This window comes from Aptenodytes patagonicus, chromosome 1 (assembly GCF_965638725.1).
Source record: "Aptenodytes patagonicus chromosome 1, bAptPat1.pri.cur, whole genome shotgun sequence".
NCBI classification, from domain to species: domain Eukaryota; kingdom Metazoa; phylum Chordata; class Aves; order Sphenisciformes; family Spheniscidae; genus Aptenodytes; species Aptenodytes patagonicus.
In genome coordinates this window covers 117,147,331-117,163,580 of record NC_134949.1, presented here as the reverse complement: position 1 = coordinate 117,163,580, position 16,250 = coordinate 117,147,331, and the positions used below count along the sequence as shown (strand labels likewise).

The 16,250-nt window shown below is 41.7% G+C and overlaps 1 protein-coding gene across 1 annotated transcript in view; it reads right to left on the bottom strand.

Moving 5' to 3' along the window:
* Window positions 1-4,682, bottom strand: part of NCAM2 (neural cell adhesion molecule 2) — a 330,359-nt gene extending 325,677 nt beyond the window's left edge. The window contains exon 1 of the mRNA XM_076352315.1: window positions 4,568-4,682. Coding sequence (XP_076208430.1) covers window positions 4,568-4,619 — 52 coding nt within the window. The 5' untranslated portion in view covers window positions 4,620-4,682. The remainder of the gene's footprint in view (window positions 1-4,567) is intronic.
* Window positions 4,683-16,250: the final 11,568 nt, after the last annotated feature.

Below are 16,250 nucleotides of genomic sequence, written 5' to 3'. Positions count from 1 at the left end.
TGGTATAAACTGTTTAAAATATGAATACCAGTTATTATCCATATTATTTATCTGGAGAAGTCTATGTCCTACTCTTTCAATAATGGATTTTCAACTCGCAGCCACAAATTACAGTGTAGTTAAAACATGTGTTTCCCAAAATGTCATATTAACTTGACTCAATTGTGCTGGAATCAAATGGCATGTGCTGAATGTAACTGGGGGATTACTGGAGTAAATTGGAAGAAAATCAGTAAGTAAACCTGAATCACTTGGGAAAGGTGCCTCAAAGAAAAGGTCAATGAAAGGGCAAACAAATACAGTATTTGTTCTCAAAATACATGTTGAAAAAGAAGACCGTGAAAGGCAAATCATACATGAATTGGTCATAACACTCCAATAACATTTCCATAGATAAAAATAATTAGTTACCTAAATAAATACATGAACTATGCTGTAAGAGAAAAAGACAAAGTCAAAATGATGCTATTCAACCTCTTAGAAAAGACTTTAAAGCTTTACCTCTATGACTTTATCTTTCATACACTTCATGATTTAGAGCCACTGCAAACGATAAAAGTATCTCTAACTCCATTTTGAATAGGAGTGCATGCAACAAAACTCTACATATTTCTCAACCATCCATTCTTAAGTCAATTTTTTATAACACCTCATCAATGAAGGTTTACTTTCAGGCAGATATTTTGATTCTCCTCTTCACTTGAACAGGAGTTACACAGGCTAAAACAGCAAATCAAACATTAATTTTTGTCTGAATTAATTTTTGGGGCTTTTTTGAAGGGTGAAAAAGGAGAGGAGAAGGTAGTAGATGTATTTTGATCTTAATGCAGTTGTATAAATTGACTGGTAGCAGAAAGAAATGGTTAGCTGAATTCTCAGGATATGTTTCAGATTTCTGTATACAACCGGAATAAAATACTAGTTCCGCTTAATCCAGTAGACAAACTCATTGATTTCAAAAATTCCAAGTTTCATGGATTCCCCATGCAAAAAAGCAAAAAGAAGCAGGGTTCTAGAAAGCGACTGCACTGTAATGAATAAGACGCACATGCTGGCATCTCTTTCGGGGGATGTTCCTTATTAACAAACAGTCCCTTATAAGCACTTGTAAAGAGAAACTCTTCAGAAAAAAAACCAAAAACAAACTCTATATCAAAGCAGTGAAAAGATGAAACTTAAAGCACAATGACTGAACAAGTACTCACTCCTATGAATCTCCTGGATGAGCACAAAATAGATTGAATTCTACGAGCAAAACATTTTCTATTGCAACTTAACAAAAATTTGCTAACCTAGAGAAATGCGTATTATGCGGAGTGATAAAAGAAATAGGATTTTGCAAAGTGGAAAGATGTCCATTTCATCCACTTTAAGTCAGTATCCCCAGACACTGGTTAAAAACCAATGAAGCCTCCTCTTCTGAGTGTTGTATCACTACATATGTTAAAAAGTAGATTTACAGAGTGGAGTAGGCTATTTTGTTGTGGGGTGTGTGTTTTGTTTTGCTTTTTATTAAAGCAAAGCTAATTAAATTTGGGCCTTTCACTCTGGATGAATTGTCTGGACAGCTTTGAAAGGTTAAGAAAAAAATCCTGTTGTTTTAGTGTAATAACATTGCCAGCTAAACTCCTCCCTTGTGATGAAATTAGGAGAGGGAATATTTGGCCCTGGTAGATAATTAAGACATTCATAAGCTCTTAACTTAAGGGGCTGGGGGAGGGGGTTGCTGTCTGCTACTTGTTTTCAAACTGCTCTGATTTTCTGAAGTGGAACAAATACATCACAGTTGCCTCTCCCCAGTCTTAAACACCAGCACTTCCCAAAGAAAGAGCTTCAGTCATTCTTCATAAAATCTACTGCAGCTATATTCTTAGAACTATAAATCCTCAATCTATGACTTTCAATATTTTCCAAAGCAAGTGATCCAAATCTAGTTACTGGGTTTTTTTCTTAGCCATCCACACTCTTCTCTAGCTCTACTTTAACATCAAAAAAGTCATAATCATGATTTAGTGCTTAGATAACACTAGTTTTCTTAAAAACAAACAAACAAGAAAACCCTCACAAACACTACAACCTTCAGTTGATGATGTAAGTGTTCCCCGCCACTGCATTTCCAAGAGAAGATAAATCCCAAGAGTTTCTGGAATAGCCTCTCAAATGATTTGAATCACTTCAAGAAATTCCCAAGATTACTTCAAGGAGGTTTCAAAAAATAAAAAAAACACAATAAATCACTCACCACGACAATGCTTATTAAAATTTAAAAAAAAAAAAATCACTTTAGAATTTTCCTCTACCCTAGCAACCTAAATGGGAATATTTTCCATATGAAGATGTTTTCCCACTTCCATTTACTATCCCCTGCTGTGGATTGAGGCTGCATGTTCCTGCTATTTCTACAGCCAGTTCAAAAATTTTACTCTTCCCCCCCTCCAATACAATTAACTCCCTTTATTTTTTAAAAAAGCTGTGTTTTGTTTTTTTTTTAAATTGAGACTAATAACAACTTACTATCAATATTAGACTTATTCAGCTTTCCTCCTCTTCTTTCCATCTCCCCCTCAATATCTATCCCCCTATAATTTTTAAAACTCAGCTTAATAGCATCTAGAATTTCACTCCATTATTTATCTCCTGACATTTGTGATAGTAAGATACCAAAACTATATAATCCTCCTACGCTGCAGTAATCACACTTCACAAACTAGCTTTCTACCATTCCTCCGTTAGAGGAACCACAGACCACATCTCTATACACATTACACTTAAGTAGATCAATGCAAAGCCTGAAGGAAGCTTTCCCGTTCTCCTCCTCCTTTGCCATCCAAAGCCTCCGGACTGTTTCTGAATCGCTGCTAATCGGGAAACCTCCAGAGCTCATCCCGAGGTGGCAAAAGCACAGAAGCATTTCTATATAAATTGAGAGCATCTGGTGGCTCTTTGCTACTTATCACCGAGACAAAACGTCTGTATGGTATGAGGTTTAACGACAAATGCATTGAAGGAGACCTTCAGAGCTGCAGTCTTACTACCTCAAGGCATAATACACCCCCCACCCCCCCCGCCCCGATTTTCTCAAGCGCAACAGATCTCACTACCCCCGACAAGACACCGTGTAGCGCCTGGGTGAGACATTCAGCCCCGGCGCTCCGGAGCGCGGGTACCCGCCCCCCCGGCGCGCCCCCTCGGTACCCGCAGCGGGGGCGGAGGGGAAGCGAAGCCGCCCCCGTCCCGGCGTGGGGCGGAGGGGAAGCGAAGCCGCCCCCGTCCCGGCGTGGGGCAGCGCCCGAGCACCGGCGGCCGCCGCCGTGGAGCTCTGCCGCCCCCTGCTGCAAGGCGGCGGCACCAGGGGCCGAGGGCCGGTCCCCGCCGCTCCCACCACTATAAAAATCCCACTATCCCACCCAATAAAAACCCAGGTGGGTTTTTATTTATTCCCCCCCCCCCCAACCTCCTGAAAAAGGCCCCGAGCGCGGGCCCCCGCCCACCCTCTCAGGTGTAGGCAATGTAGCGCTTTCAGGCGTCTCGCAGAGGGCATCCCACAGGAGGCACGGGCGGCACAGCAGCCCGGTTCGGCCCCAAATGAACGCCAGAAACTTGCCCGAACAGTTTCGAATCACCGCAACCGTCCCTCAACGAGGGGCACCCTCGCCGTGTCACACCGCGCACGAACGCGCTCCCGGCGGCCCTTCCCCTCCCCGCCTCCTAAAGTAGCACAAATCCTCAAGTAATCACATAGGTGACATCCAAAATAAATAAATAAATAAATAAATAAATAAATAAATAAATAAATAAATAAATAAATAAATAAAAATGTCAACCCAAAAAAACAAACCAAAAAACCCCAGCCACGCCACAGCCCCCAAGTCCGTATTTTACGAAGCGCTGTATGGATGTGCACATACACAGGCAAAAGGCGAACAGTGCCCAGAGGCGCAAGCCCAGCACGCCCCGTCTCCGCACACACCTGCCTCCGCGGCGTTATTTCATCGCAAAAAGTCTCCGCGGCCGCGCCCCCGCCCCCCCCCCCGAGCCGGGGGGCTCGGTGTCCCCGCAGAGCGAGAGGAACGGTCTTCGGAAGCGGAGAAACCCTGACGGGCAGACTTCAGGTCAGATTTCTCACTGGCTCTATCGACAGCACTTCTCCCTGGTCCTAAAAATGAAGCCCACGTTGCCTTCCCCTCAAGCAGACGCATATTTTAAAGCGCGATCCCTGACAGATATATATTTTTTTTAATCGCTTGATCTCCCTCCCACATTTATCGCCCAAAAAGAGGCGAAACCCCATGCAAAGCAGCTAAGTGCACTTAGCACCTTCCAGCTTTTTTTCTTTTTCCTCATGATTCCCCTCCCCGCCTCGAAGACTTAAAAAAAAAAAAAGGGGGGGGGGGGGGGAGGCGATGAAGCAAGTTTTAGGTCCTTTTTAATTTGGTTCCAGGGTGATACAGTGCTTTATTTTTTCTCCATTTCCTTCCCGGTTAAATGTTAATCTGAGCAAGCAGACAGCACAGGTAAGAATAATAATAAAAAAAAAAAAAAAAAAAAAAGGCAGCCCCGCTCCTACCTTGCCCGCTACTGAGGAGCAATCCGAGCAGGTAGAGAGGCAGGAGGCTCATGTTCAGGAGCTCGCGCTGGTGGACAGTTCCAAGTTGGAGGTGCTCAGCCCAGGCAAACCCCGCTGCCGTCCGCGCCCGCCCCGCACCCGCGGAGCGCCGCTCGCCAAGTGACTGCCAGCGCCTCCCCGTGCCGCACTATATCAAGGAGGCAGCGGCCGCCGCGCAGGAGGCGGGCACACGGCGGCCCGCGCGGATCCCTCCGCGCCACACGCACGGCCGCACCACCGACGAGCGGCAGGGCCGGGAGATTCTTCCGCCGCTCTGAGAGGCAGCCGCCGGCTCGAAGCCTCCCTCCGTCCCTCCCCGCCCGCCGGCCGGCAGCCCCCCCCCCCCCACCCCCAACCCCCACAGGCAACTCCCCCGCCTCGCCACCGCGGCCCCTCGGAGCCTGCTCCCCCCGCCGCCGCCTGAGGGGAGACAGCCTAAAGGGAGAGGCGGCGGCTTGACAGAGAAGCCTACCGGGAAGCCCCAGCCTCCCGGGCAGGGAGACTCGAGAGCGGCCCTTCGGGGGCTGGCGTGGCTCTGGCACCCCCTTTCCCCCGGCAGTGCCCTGGCTCGCGGCGGCGTCGCCCCCAACGGCCGCCCGCGAGGCTTCCGTTAGGGGGCGGCGGGCGCGTGCCGCCCGCTGCCGCGAGGCGCCTGTGCGCGGGAGCGGAGCGGAGGTGGCCGAGGCGCGGGGGCTGCGCAGGGCCCGGCGATTCCCCCGCTCCTTCCGCGTGCGGCAGCGCGCTGCTGCCTGGGTGGGAAGCGGGAGCGCTGTGGGCCCGGCGTGCGGGCGCGCCTTCAGCTAACCACGCCGGGCGCACAGCTATTGCTTTAGCTGTCTAGGAATTCACTTGTTTTGACTTCTGTTGTTAGCGCAGAGGGGAAAGATACCTCTGCTATTTACGACTGCGTGAAATAAAACCGATAAAAAATGAGCTCCTTACCTTTTTGGTGCCTCGGCGCCGTCTCACTGAGGATCTTGCTTTGTAAGGAAAAAAACCTGCCCTAAGGTAAAAGGAGGAAGAGGTGGATTCTTGTCCAGCTTGACTCTGAAGAGGTTTGTTTTTTTTTTTTTTTTTTTCCTATGTGGATTAAGCTATGGTCTACAAAGCAGCTTCTGTAAATTTGTCACCTTACCACCTGTATGATACATGGGAAGGAGACAGAAGTGGATTTATAGCAATGTGAAGCAGTAGAGATAGCAGTTAATAAAAAATTAATCCAAATTAGCACATCCCTAATAATTTTTCCATCCCTTTTTTTGCCCTTTTCAAGAGGATTTGGGTTTTGGGGAGGAGGAAGGAGGCAAGAAGTCCCTTTGCAGAAAACTAATACAAATGACACGGCCGGTATCTTGAGCTTGACTCTTGCTGCACGGTAGTCTTACAAAATTATGAAATACAGGAGGAAGAAATCGCGTAGTCAGATCTTGCCGGTATCAAGAAGATGGGTGATAAAACTGAAAGTGCCTCCTCAGAAGGTGATGTTTTAGGGCACGTGGGAACACGTACAGAAAATGCTGGTAGAGGGGAGAGCGAGAGCTTTGTGCCGTTGGTTGGTCAATCGACACCACATAAATCAGAACCTTATTGCTCAACCACACACCACGTGGCCCTGCTCTTGAAACTGAAGATTTTTGTAACCTAGTATAAAATGAACAGATTCATTTTCGTGTATATTTAAGTGGGAATGGAACTGTAATTCCTCATACAGTTTTGGAAATCCAAAATACGGCAGCTTCAGCAAAGCTGCCATGAATGTCAGGAGAGATGCCTAATGGCAGAAACTTTTGGCTGGGGCCTATAGTGCAGGTTCAGGAAAGCTCAACAAAAGGAAGTATTTTGGTGAAGAAGTTTTCCCAGGTAAGAAGGTTCCATCAGCCCCAGTACCAACTACAGAAATAGACATTATTAATAGATTAATACGGAAAGATGATGAAAACAAATATTAGATAAAAACCTTGAAAGAAAAAGAAATACAAATCTTGCTGGGCAAAAGGCAAGAAACCCTCACTATGAAGTAGATAAGATGCCAAATTTGTCAAATTTATCTTTGGTTTTAACATGTTCGGAGCATTACCATCCAGCAAAAGTGGAATAAATAGAGAAAATAAAAACAGTATTAATAAATAAAACCAAATAACTTGTGCGCATACCTTAACTTCTATTATAGTCTGCTTTAATTAAGGACCAAAAGTAGTACAGAAGCACCTTGATCTGCACAGGTCCATAGGTGCAAGGACTGAAATCCATGTACAGCAGACTCGCCACCAAGACACAACACGGAAGCAAGCAGGAAGTCTCTTGCCCCACAAGAACTAAACGTAATAGAGAGAATGCTGCTATCCCCCGTTTGCTTATTTTAAGTTATAAATATGATGAGAATTTCACCAGTGTCAGATCTGAGTGGCCAGTTCTTGCTCCTTTGAAGTGGGATGAGGATGCTTTGCTTCCAAACAGGATTCCTTGACCTGGGAAGTCTGCTTAACTGCTTGTCTGCAGCACTGAACTGAGCCCGCTGTGTAGACTGTCCACACCACATTGCTACAGGATTTGGAGAAGACTGGGTTTAGTCCAGCTTCTCAAGGAAAAGGGGGACATGCTCTTTGCCTCTCTGAAGCAATGGAGTAATAACAACAAGAGAGATAAATCTCAAAGACAATCCCATTCTTGTAGTACCACTCTCGAAGAGAGAGACCTCACTGAGGGAAGAGGCAGCAGCTGGTTCGTCCATCAGTAGACATGTAGCTCCAAGTACTCTGTCACACACACCACCTAAAAGGTATATGTACAGATCCGGAGACCATGCAGTGGAGGGATGGAGAGGAGAGGAGGGGTCGAAGTACGTAAGTATGCAGGGCTTCGTTGTTTCTGCTGCTTATGGAACAACTCATTTGTTACGGAAGAAAGGTCTGTAAAAACGAGTATCATAGTGAAGCACAACAGCATGTCACACTGAGGTCACGCCAACAGAGATTAGAAAGATGCAGAAAAAGTGCTCAGCTTTTCTGCCATCTGTATCTATATGACTCCTGGTGTTTGTGACCATACATTAAATGAACCAAAAGATGAGCATTTCAAAGTGCTGTAAAGCACTAATCGGTATCAATAACAGCACACCTGTACTAGTTGCCATTCTTTGGCTAATGGCATTTTTCTTTAAAGAGTGCGCTCTTTACTGGTGGGAAGCCTGACGTGGAGTTTAATGGCTGTACTTAGGCTGGGGAATTAGAAAACATGATTTCTGAGTAATACCACATGCATAACAAGCATGCTGGCAGAAAGCAAACACATTTTCATGCTACATAAGTTTCAAAAATAAGACCAGAAATAAACTACAGTGAGCATTATCCCATGTGACCAGCCAAGAGGTGCAACATCAAGAAGTACAGTAATCATTCTGTCGGGGCAGCTATTCCAAAGGTGGGAAAATCAACTTTGATAGGTTTTTGAAGCAATTAAAATACAACTCCGGTGACTGAAAAGACTTGCCAGAAAAACCTTAGGGGAAAAGAAGGGAAAATATTACCTAATATTACATACATGTTTGATTAATACCTTAGGTCTTTTGCAATAACATACTCAGAATCTAAGTGGATATATCTGTAAGTTCCCCGTCTTTTATCTGTCACACAATAGCTTCTGGCTTCCACACTCTGCTGTCATACGCAGCTTTTCTCCTAAAAAGTTTTACTACCTGTGAAGTTAGCAAAAAGACTGAAAGAATTAATTTTCCCCCATGTTCCTTACTTGTTTCGCCCAGTGGGATTGTTTATACTGTAGCCTATCAGCTGTTATGAATAAAAGTCGCAAAATTAGGCTCTGGCAACAGAACCATTTTAAGCTCTCATCGCTGTGCTTAAGTCAGTTTACAAGAACTGAGGATCTGTAAACCTGCTTGTCAAGAAACATCTCCATGGTGTTTTTACAAGGATTGCTTTATTTTTCAATTGATTGACGATTACATGTTCAATGCAAATGTAATTAAATACAGAAACTTAATTCTTGGTGATGATTTCATAATGGATATTTATACTGAAATACATGTTTCGCTGTGGACACCCAAGTTGCCAAGACACCCCGCTGGATTTGCTTACTTGTCTTACAGAAATTGAAATGTTAAGGAAGCACTTTAAAATTAGCTGAGCATTTTAGGGGAACTTATGATAATGGCAGAGTTACAAAGAAAGCACAGAGAGATCGTATGTCTAGATATAGCTGGTGAAGAGTTGTAAGGAAATCGGCATGTCCTAGAGCAATTATCAAATGTTTTTGGGACAGGAAATGAGAGAGGAAAGGAAAAGAGAAAAGAGACAAGACCCCTTCTTGCAAACCCAGTATCTTGCACTTGCAGGAAAATGCCTTCTGCAGACAGGGTAATTTTCAGAGGTGCTCATGAACCAAATTGCTGATCATCTCCAAACCGAGTAATTATCCCAGATAGGATGCTTTCCTATGAACACTGAAAACAATTGAAGTGGCACTAAGATAAATTATACAACAGTGAACAACAGCATTATTGTGGTGAGGAAATGATGCACAATAAACAAGAGAGTTTCATAGATGTTTGCACGACTGTCATGTTTCAAGTTCTTAACATCTTACAGAGACTTTCATAAAGATCTAAAGTTACTATCATTTTGGATTAACATTTTATGAAAAAGAGTCAAAAACATTGTTTCCACTCTGTTTCAAGTCGCTTTAAATAAAGAACGCCCCTTCCTGTTAGAGAAACTTAAAATGATCTTGAAATTATTCAGATTAAGATGAGACTCATGGATTTTGTGTAGGGAGGATAATTTCCTGTGTCATTTCTGGAACTGGATAATGACAAGGGCATGTGTAAAATAATTTTGTTCGGGTAAAGACGACTGCTTAATTTTTGAAGATAGCAAGGTTGCCTGAAGTACAGTGTGCTAATTTGATTACAATATAAAACATTGTGCTGACAAAAGAAATCAATAAGCTGAATTTATATGTCTGAAGGAAGCGTTGTACGCTTCTGTGTCTAGTAGCGTACTACCAGACACAGTAGCATTTGAGAGTTGAGACAAGGTAACTTCTCTGAACTCTAGAGACAGATTTTCCTATCTTCCAGGTTACCGCATTTCTAGACGTGTGACTCTATTCCTCTTCTCAGATAGTCACTCAAAAGACACGAACTCTCAATAGTTACTATCCCATCACTATCAGCTTCAGGTATTTGGGCAGGATTATGGACACATTGTTTATTTTACCTGAGAATGAAACTGCCAATGCTAAGGTGCTCTAGCTGGCTCAGATATAACTGCCTACATATTCAGCAGCATGGCAGTTGTGTACTTTAGCTCATTTATGGGCTGCTTATGAACACCCTCACTCACCTTTTTTTCATGCTAGCACCCTTCTTTCCCATTGGTTAGCAGTGTTTTATTTCATACAATTTCCAGAGCAAAGATTCCTTTTTGTTTTTTTTTTTTAAATCTGGGAATATTGTGGATGCTACCAAACAATGTTTCATAAATTACTACATTTCCTTAGCTCATTGGAACTGTCACCTTCGTGCCTGACAGGTGTAAACACCTGCTTTTGGTTACTGAAGTCCCACCAGCCATTTGTTACCATCTCTTAGATAAAAATTGTTCCTCCATGAACTCTGTCACCAGATCATGCAAGTACTAATATCTGGTTTAATGGAATATCAGTTAAGTTAATTGAAGGGACCTTCAAGAATATTTTATTACTGCGGCACTGAAGAAGAGACAACAAGATTTGCTGGCCTTAGCCAAGATGTGCAGAAGTTATTTCAGCATGTGGAATAGCAAAGAATGGTCGCTACATGGTGAGAATTTGCAGAGCAGTTGTTTTTAAAGTGGTTGTGTGTGCAAAACACAGACCTTTCTCAGCTGCTGTTCTGTGACTGTGAAACTTGTCCCCTGAAGTGCTTTGAATCATGGCTAATTTCAGAGACATTCAGAAGAAAATGTAAGTCACAATTATTCAGCCATCTATACTTTCATTAACAGCAAAGACTAAAACTGTACAAAACCCCAGACCGAAGAAAGGAAAGTTATCTGTAGAATGTAAGATTAAACATAAAGTGAAAATTAGAAAGTTTATGGATACCTTTGGGTTACAGTTCTGTATCGTGATGCTAAATGTGCTGCACATTTTAAGCGCTGCCCAGATTAAATAGAGTATCTGGGATTTGGAGCCATCTGACTACCCCAATCCATATCATTGTCCCAGTTTTCATTGGAACTGGGTAATTGTTGACTTATATGTGATACAAGCGAGCAAGGAGGTATGATGGCTGATATGAGTGCTGTCAACAGTCAGTGAAACCTTTATGGAGGACTTAGAAATAAGTCTTTATTTATATACATAAATAAGATTGGGGGAAAGGGAACACATATAATTTTGAATATATTGATTTCTCCAAGTGATAAAAGAACTGTGTCCGCATCTCCAATTCTCAACACAGAGGAAAGGTCATGATGAAAGTGTTCAGCTGTGGATTCAGGAAGAGATTATCGACTAAACAATGATAGAAAATTCAAAAGAATGTGGATTTTAACTCCAGACTGTTATAAAGGCATGTGATCTAAACCCCATAGTTTATACCAACAATTACCTTTTAATTTAATTTCAGACTCACAACTTCAGAAGTTCTTATTCATGAGGAGACATCTGCTTCTTTACTGAGATATTCTGAGCTCTTGACATCTTCTAGCATCTTGATACAGCAAGCAGTTTCAAAGGTTAGCCGTGTCAGTTACACAACATTTTCTTTCATTAGTTTTAAATTTGATGAGTTTTGAAAGATAAGAGTGCTCAGTTTGGTTTCTCTAGATGCTGTATTGTAAGAATAAACATCCTCCTGTATCTTTTCTAAATGGGGTGATCCCAGTTTATTCATTATCTCACCTGCTTTTCTTCCTGTCTTCCTAATATGTTTTTCATTATCCTTCAATGTCTGTTATAACTCTTAATAAGGTAAGGAATTAACCACAGTAGTACAGATGAGAATGAACTCCTGATTTACGGTGAATTATTTTTACATCCACAGATAGTGTTTTTTTGACAGCAACTCTATCGGTCACCTTTCAGCTCACTTCAAAGCCAGATTGCAATATCACACATATCTTCCATAATTAAAAAAAAAGGTCTTTATGGAAAAAAATATAAATAAATTTCCAAGATCCTTAAGTAGAACAGGCAACTCCTTTTTCATTGCTTTCTTGTTCAGATTTTCGATGTAAATAATGAATGCTTTCTAATAAATAACCGTTTGAGTTGCAAATGTCAGGGTGTTATGACATTTGTCTTAAAAAGGTGGGAAAAATCTTGTATTGTTAAGCAAATCTATGTTATCCAAAGTACATAGGCACATAAAATAGGATTTTGCTTTGGAGATATATAATTTTCCAGAGGTTTTTTTTGTCCATTCAAGACTTTATTATTTTTAGCCCACATTAACAGTGTGGTATATCAAGAACATTAGTTATGGAGCAGTACATCTTGCAGGGCACTAAAAATTCTCTGGGCAAAGAAAAACTCACTTTGAAAGATATTTAACTTAAAATAGGAAACCAAACAACCAACAGTACATAAATATGTTGGTGAGAATCATACTGAAATTAAACATATCTAAAAAAATAACGGTTGGTTTTACAATGCATTTGCTTATGCCTTTTTATGATTCGTTTCTTCTGTGTAGATACAGTTATAAATAAATAACAGGGAGTGAAAAATAAATTCTGAAAGAGAATTTTTATACCAAATTTAACAGAGTTAAAATTTGAATGCATTTTTTAAATTGCATGAATAATTAATTTAATATGTTGGTTTCGGAGGGATTGTATTTGGGCATTTTATCACACAGGGAAACCCATTCCATAGATCTATGTGTAACAAGCTGAAAACTTGAGAAAAATCTAGCTGGGAAATAAACTTGAAAATATATGAAGGCCTAAATTTTCCTGACTGTTTTATGTGAGCAGACCTCAACCTTCTCAGAGCCTGACTGGCCCTGTGAAAGCATAAAGATCTCTTTCTACTGAAATACTTGTAAAATGAGGTCCACAAAAATCTAGTTTCCAGGTGTTTCAGTTCCTGTTTTCAGGTACACATGATGTCTATGCATATATTCAGGCTCTTTAAAGTTGGACTATTCAACAGTGATAGTTTATTTATGCCCCAGAACAGCTGGAAGCATGGTAAATGAGATCGGTACTCAGAATTAAGCTCAGGTCATCCTTCTGGCAATTTCTGCTGTAATTTAGACCCAGCATTTAACAATATTTTAAAAATTACAAGAAACCTCTCTTACTACTTCATAGGTAGAAGAATCTGAGTTCTAGATACATTCTTTGAAAATAAAAAGAACATTTTAAAATCTCACAGTTGCCACAGATAAAGCATGATGCTGCAGAATACTTGCATTAGTGCAGAAGAAGCAAGATCGTCAGGGAAAGCAAGCTAAGAAATCCTTTTTTGCAACAACTGTGCCAATAACACTGATGAAATCATCAGTTATGTTTTTGACAAGCAAGAGAAATCAGTGTACTGTGTATAGTGCTGTGCTGACTTGTTCTTCATAGGAAAAAGAAAGGGCGTAGGCTTGGGAAGGATCAATATTTGTCAGAAGGAAAGTTAGAAAGGGAAAAATATTATATAAGGGATTAATAAAAATTACTTTTTAAAATATTTTTCATGAGGATTTTCTGTTTTTTTTTTTTTTTTAATTTAGCAACTCAGCAGAACATAACCAAAACCTGTGGAAAGAATTCAAAACTGTTTTAGACTGGATTGTTCCCTCTACTCACAGAAATAGAGGGGATCAAGACCCATTGAAGGGGTATGGAAATAAAGAGTAGTACCTCCATGGCATTGTCTGCTTTGGACCCAGGGTACTTACTGAAGTAAAAATTATTTTTTGACTTGAGACTATCCATGTTGGTGGAAAAGATCATAAAGGATTGTACAAGAAATTTTCATCAAAGTTTCCTTTGCAGAAGAAAGGAGTTAGAATCTTATAGCAGAGGTGAAGAAGTCAACTCAGCACAGAAGGCCCTGGGGGTCCTGGTGGACACCAAGCTGACCAGGAGCCAGCAATGAGCCCTCACGGCGAAGAAGACCAGCGACCTCCTGGGCTACACTATGTAGAGCGTTTCCAGGAGATCAAGGGAGGTGATCCTTCCCTCTGCTCAGCCCTGGTGAGACACATTTGGAGTGCTGGGTCCAGTGCTGGGTCCCCCAGTGCGAGAGACACAGAGATGTACTGAGAGAGTCCAGCACAGGGCCGCGAGGATGATTAAGGGCTTGGAGCATCTGATATATGAGGGGAGGCTGAGAGAGCTGGGAGTATTCAGCCTGGAACAGAAAGTTTGGGGGTGATTTTATCAGTGTGTGAAAATACATGATGGAGGACAGGAAAAAGGTGGAGCCGGACTCTTCTCAGTGGTGTCCAGTGACGGGGCAAGAGAAAATAAAAACTGAAATACAGGAAACACCATTTAAAATCAAGATAAATCTCTTACTTTGAGGATGGTTTCCTAGAGAGATTGTTGATGTCCTGGTTTCGGCAGGGATAGAGTTAATTTCCTTCCTAGCAGCTGGTACAGTGCTGTGTTTTGGATTTAGGATGAGAACAATGTTGATAACACACCGATGTTTTAGTTGTTGCTAAGCAGTGCCTACGCTAGTCAAGGAGTTTTCAGCTTCCCATGCTCTACCGACTGAGAAGGCTGGAGGTGCACAAGAAGCTGGGAGGGGGCACAGCGAGGACAGCTGACCCAAACTGGCCACAGGGACATTCCATACCACGTGACGTCATGCTCAGTACATAAACTGGGGGAAAGCTGGCCGGGGGGGCCGCTGCTCGGGGACTGGCTGGGCATCAGTTGGAGGTGGTGAGCAATTGCACTGTGCATCACTTGTTTTGTGTATTATTATTATTATTATTATTATTATTATTATTATTATTATTACATTATTATTGTTGTTATTATTATTTTATTTCAATTATTAAACTGTTTCTATCTCAACCCACGAGTTTTTCTCACTTCTACTCTTCCAATTCTCTCCCCCATCCCACCGGGCGGTGGTGGGGGGAGTGAGCGAGCGGCTGTGTGGTGCTCAGTTGCCGACTGAGGTTAAAGCATGACAGTTGAGTCCCTATCTTTGAAGATACTCAAAACCTGACTGGACACAGTCCTGGTCAACCTGCTTTGGCTGACCCTGCTTGATCACGGATGTTGGACTAGAGGATCTCAAGAGGTGCCTTCCTGCCTCAGCCCTTCTGTGATTCTGTGACTCTGTCATATGATTCCCAAGCTGCAAGAGAAAGAATTCTTAAAATCTTTCTGTAGTATTTTCCTTTCCCTTAGCATCCTGGTTGCCTCGGGAACCCTTCCTGCTATTGAGTGAGTTCTATGATGCCACAGATAGCAGCCATAGAGGGCGTTAAGAGGTGTTCATGGTTTTTTATTTACATTAATTGCCAACTAAATCTCCACTTGAAAACGTTTAAGCACAAGAAACATGAGAGTATTTTTTCCCTTTTTTCCCCTCAATAGCATCCTTGTTATGAAATTCCAAGCAGTCGTAAATAATGATCAATATGAACTCTTGAGTTGCATTTTATATGTGTGATGAATTTAAATAATAATAGTAATTATTAATAAGCTCCAGGAAAACTGGCAATTATTAAAAAAAAAAAAAAAAACTAGTAAAGAAGAAGGAATGACTCTTTGATTCAGGCCAATCATACTATGTGTTAGGAATGTCACTTAACAAAACAGTTACTCTTAACAGCTCAGGCTGTCTGCAGCTCCAGTACTAAAATAATTTTGCAAGAGTCTTATGGAGAATTATGAGATATCAGAACCACTATCTAATACTTTTTATTTGCTCTCATGAGATTGCTCTAACCAAAGTAATGGTTCAGCCCATTTTTAGGGGTAGGACAGTCAGCCTTATCCTGTGTTATATATGCACAATAAAACTCTTCTCAGGGTGATTCTTTGATAAGGGCTATTAATAGATACTCTCAGTTTTGACCCTTGATGTCCATATCTCAGTCCATTTTCCTTATTTCTATGCATTATTCTTCCATTTTCTCTCTTTCTCTTTTTTTTTAAAGCTCTTTAGATGAGTTGTTAATTGTTCTCATGGTATCTTCCTTTAATAGTCCCTATTATAATTTTGTTGCCTTAGCATCCTTTGATACCCATAAAAATATAATTTGCCTGCTATTTGTGATTGCAGTCCGTGTTTGCTCTTTATTTTTATACTTCTGCAGATCATGTTTCAGCCAGACTTTCACATTAGCTGGGTACTCAAAATATTTTTCTGCCCCAAGTTATCATCCACAGTGCTAACACGGCTACTGAACTGGAGCATGCACTTTTAAAAAACTTTCTGATGGCCTGAGGATGCAAGAAGTATGTGCTTACACTCCATAACAAGAACAGACAAGCAGCTCGCTGAACTAGCATGTATGGAAGATGGCACGGTGATGCACAGTACAGCTCTAGTTCACATGTTGGGGTAGATCTGTAGTATAAGAAAACACAAAAAAGAATTCTAGAGATCTTAATTGGCCACAATATTAACATTTGTCAAAATATTTTAATAAATATTGCAACTATATTTGCCAAAATCT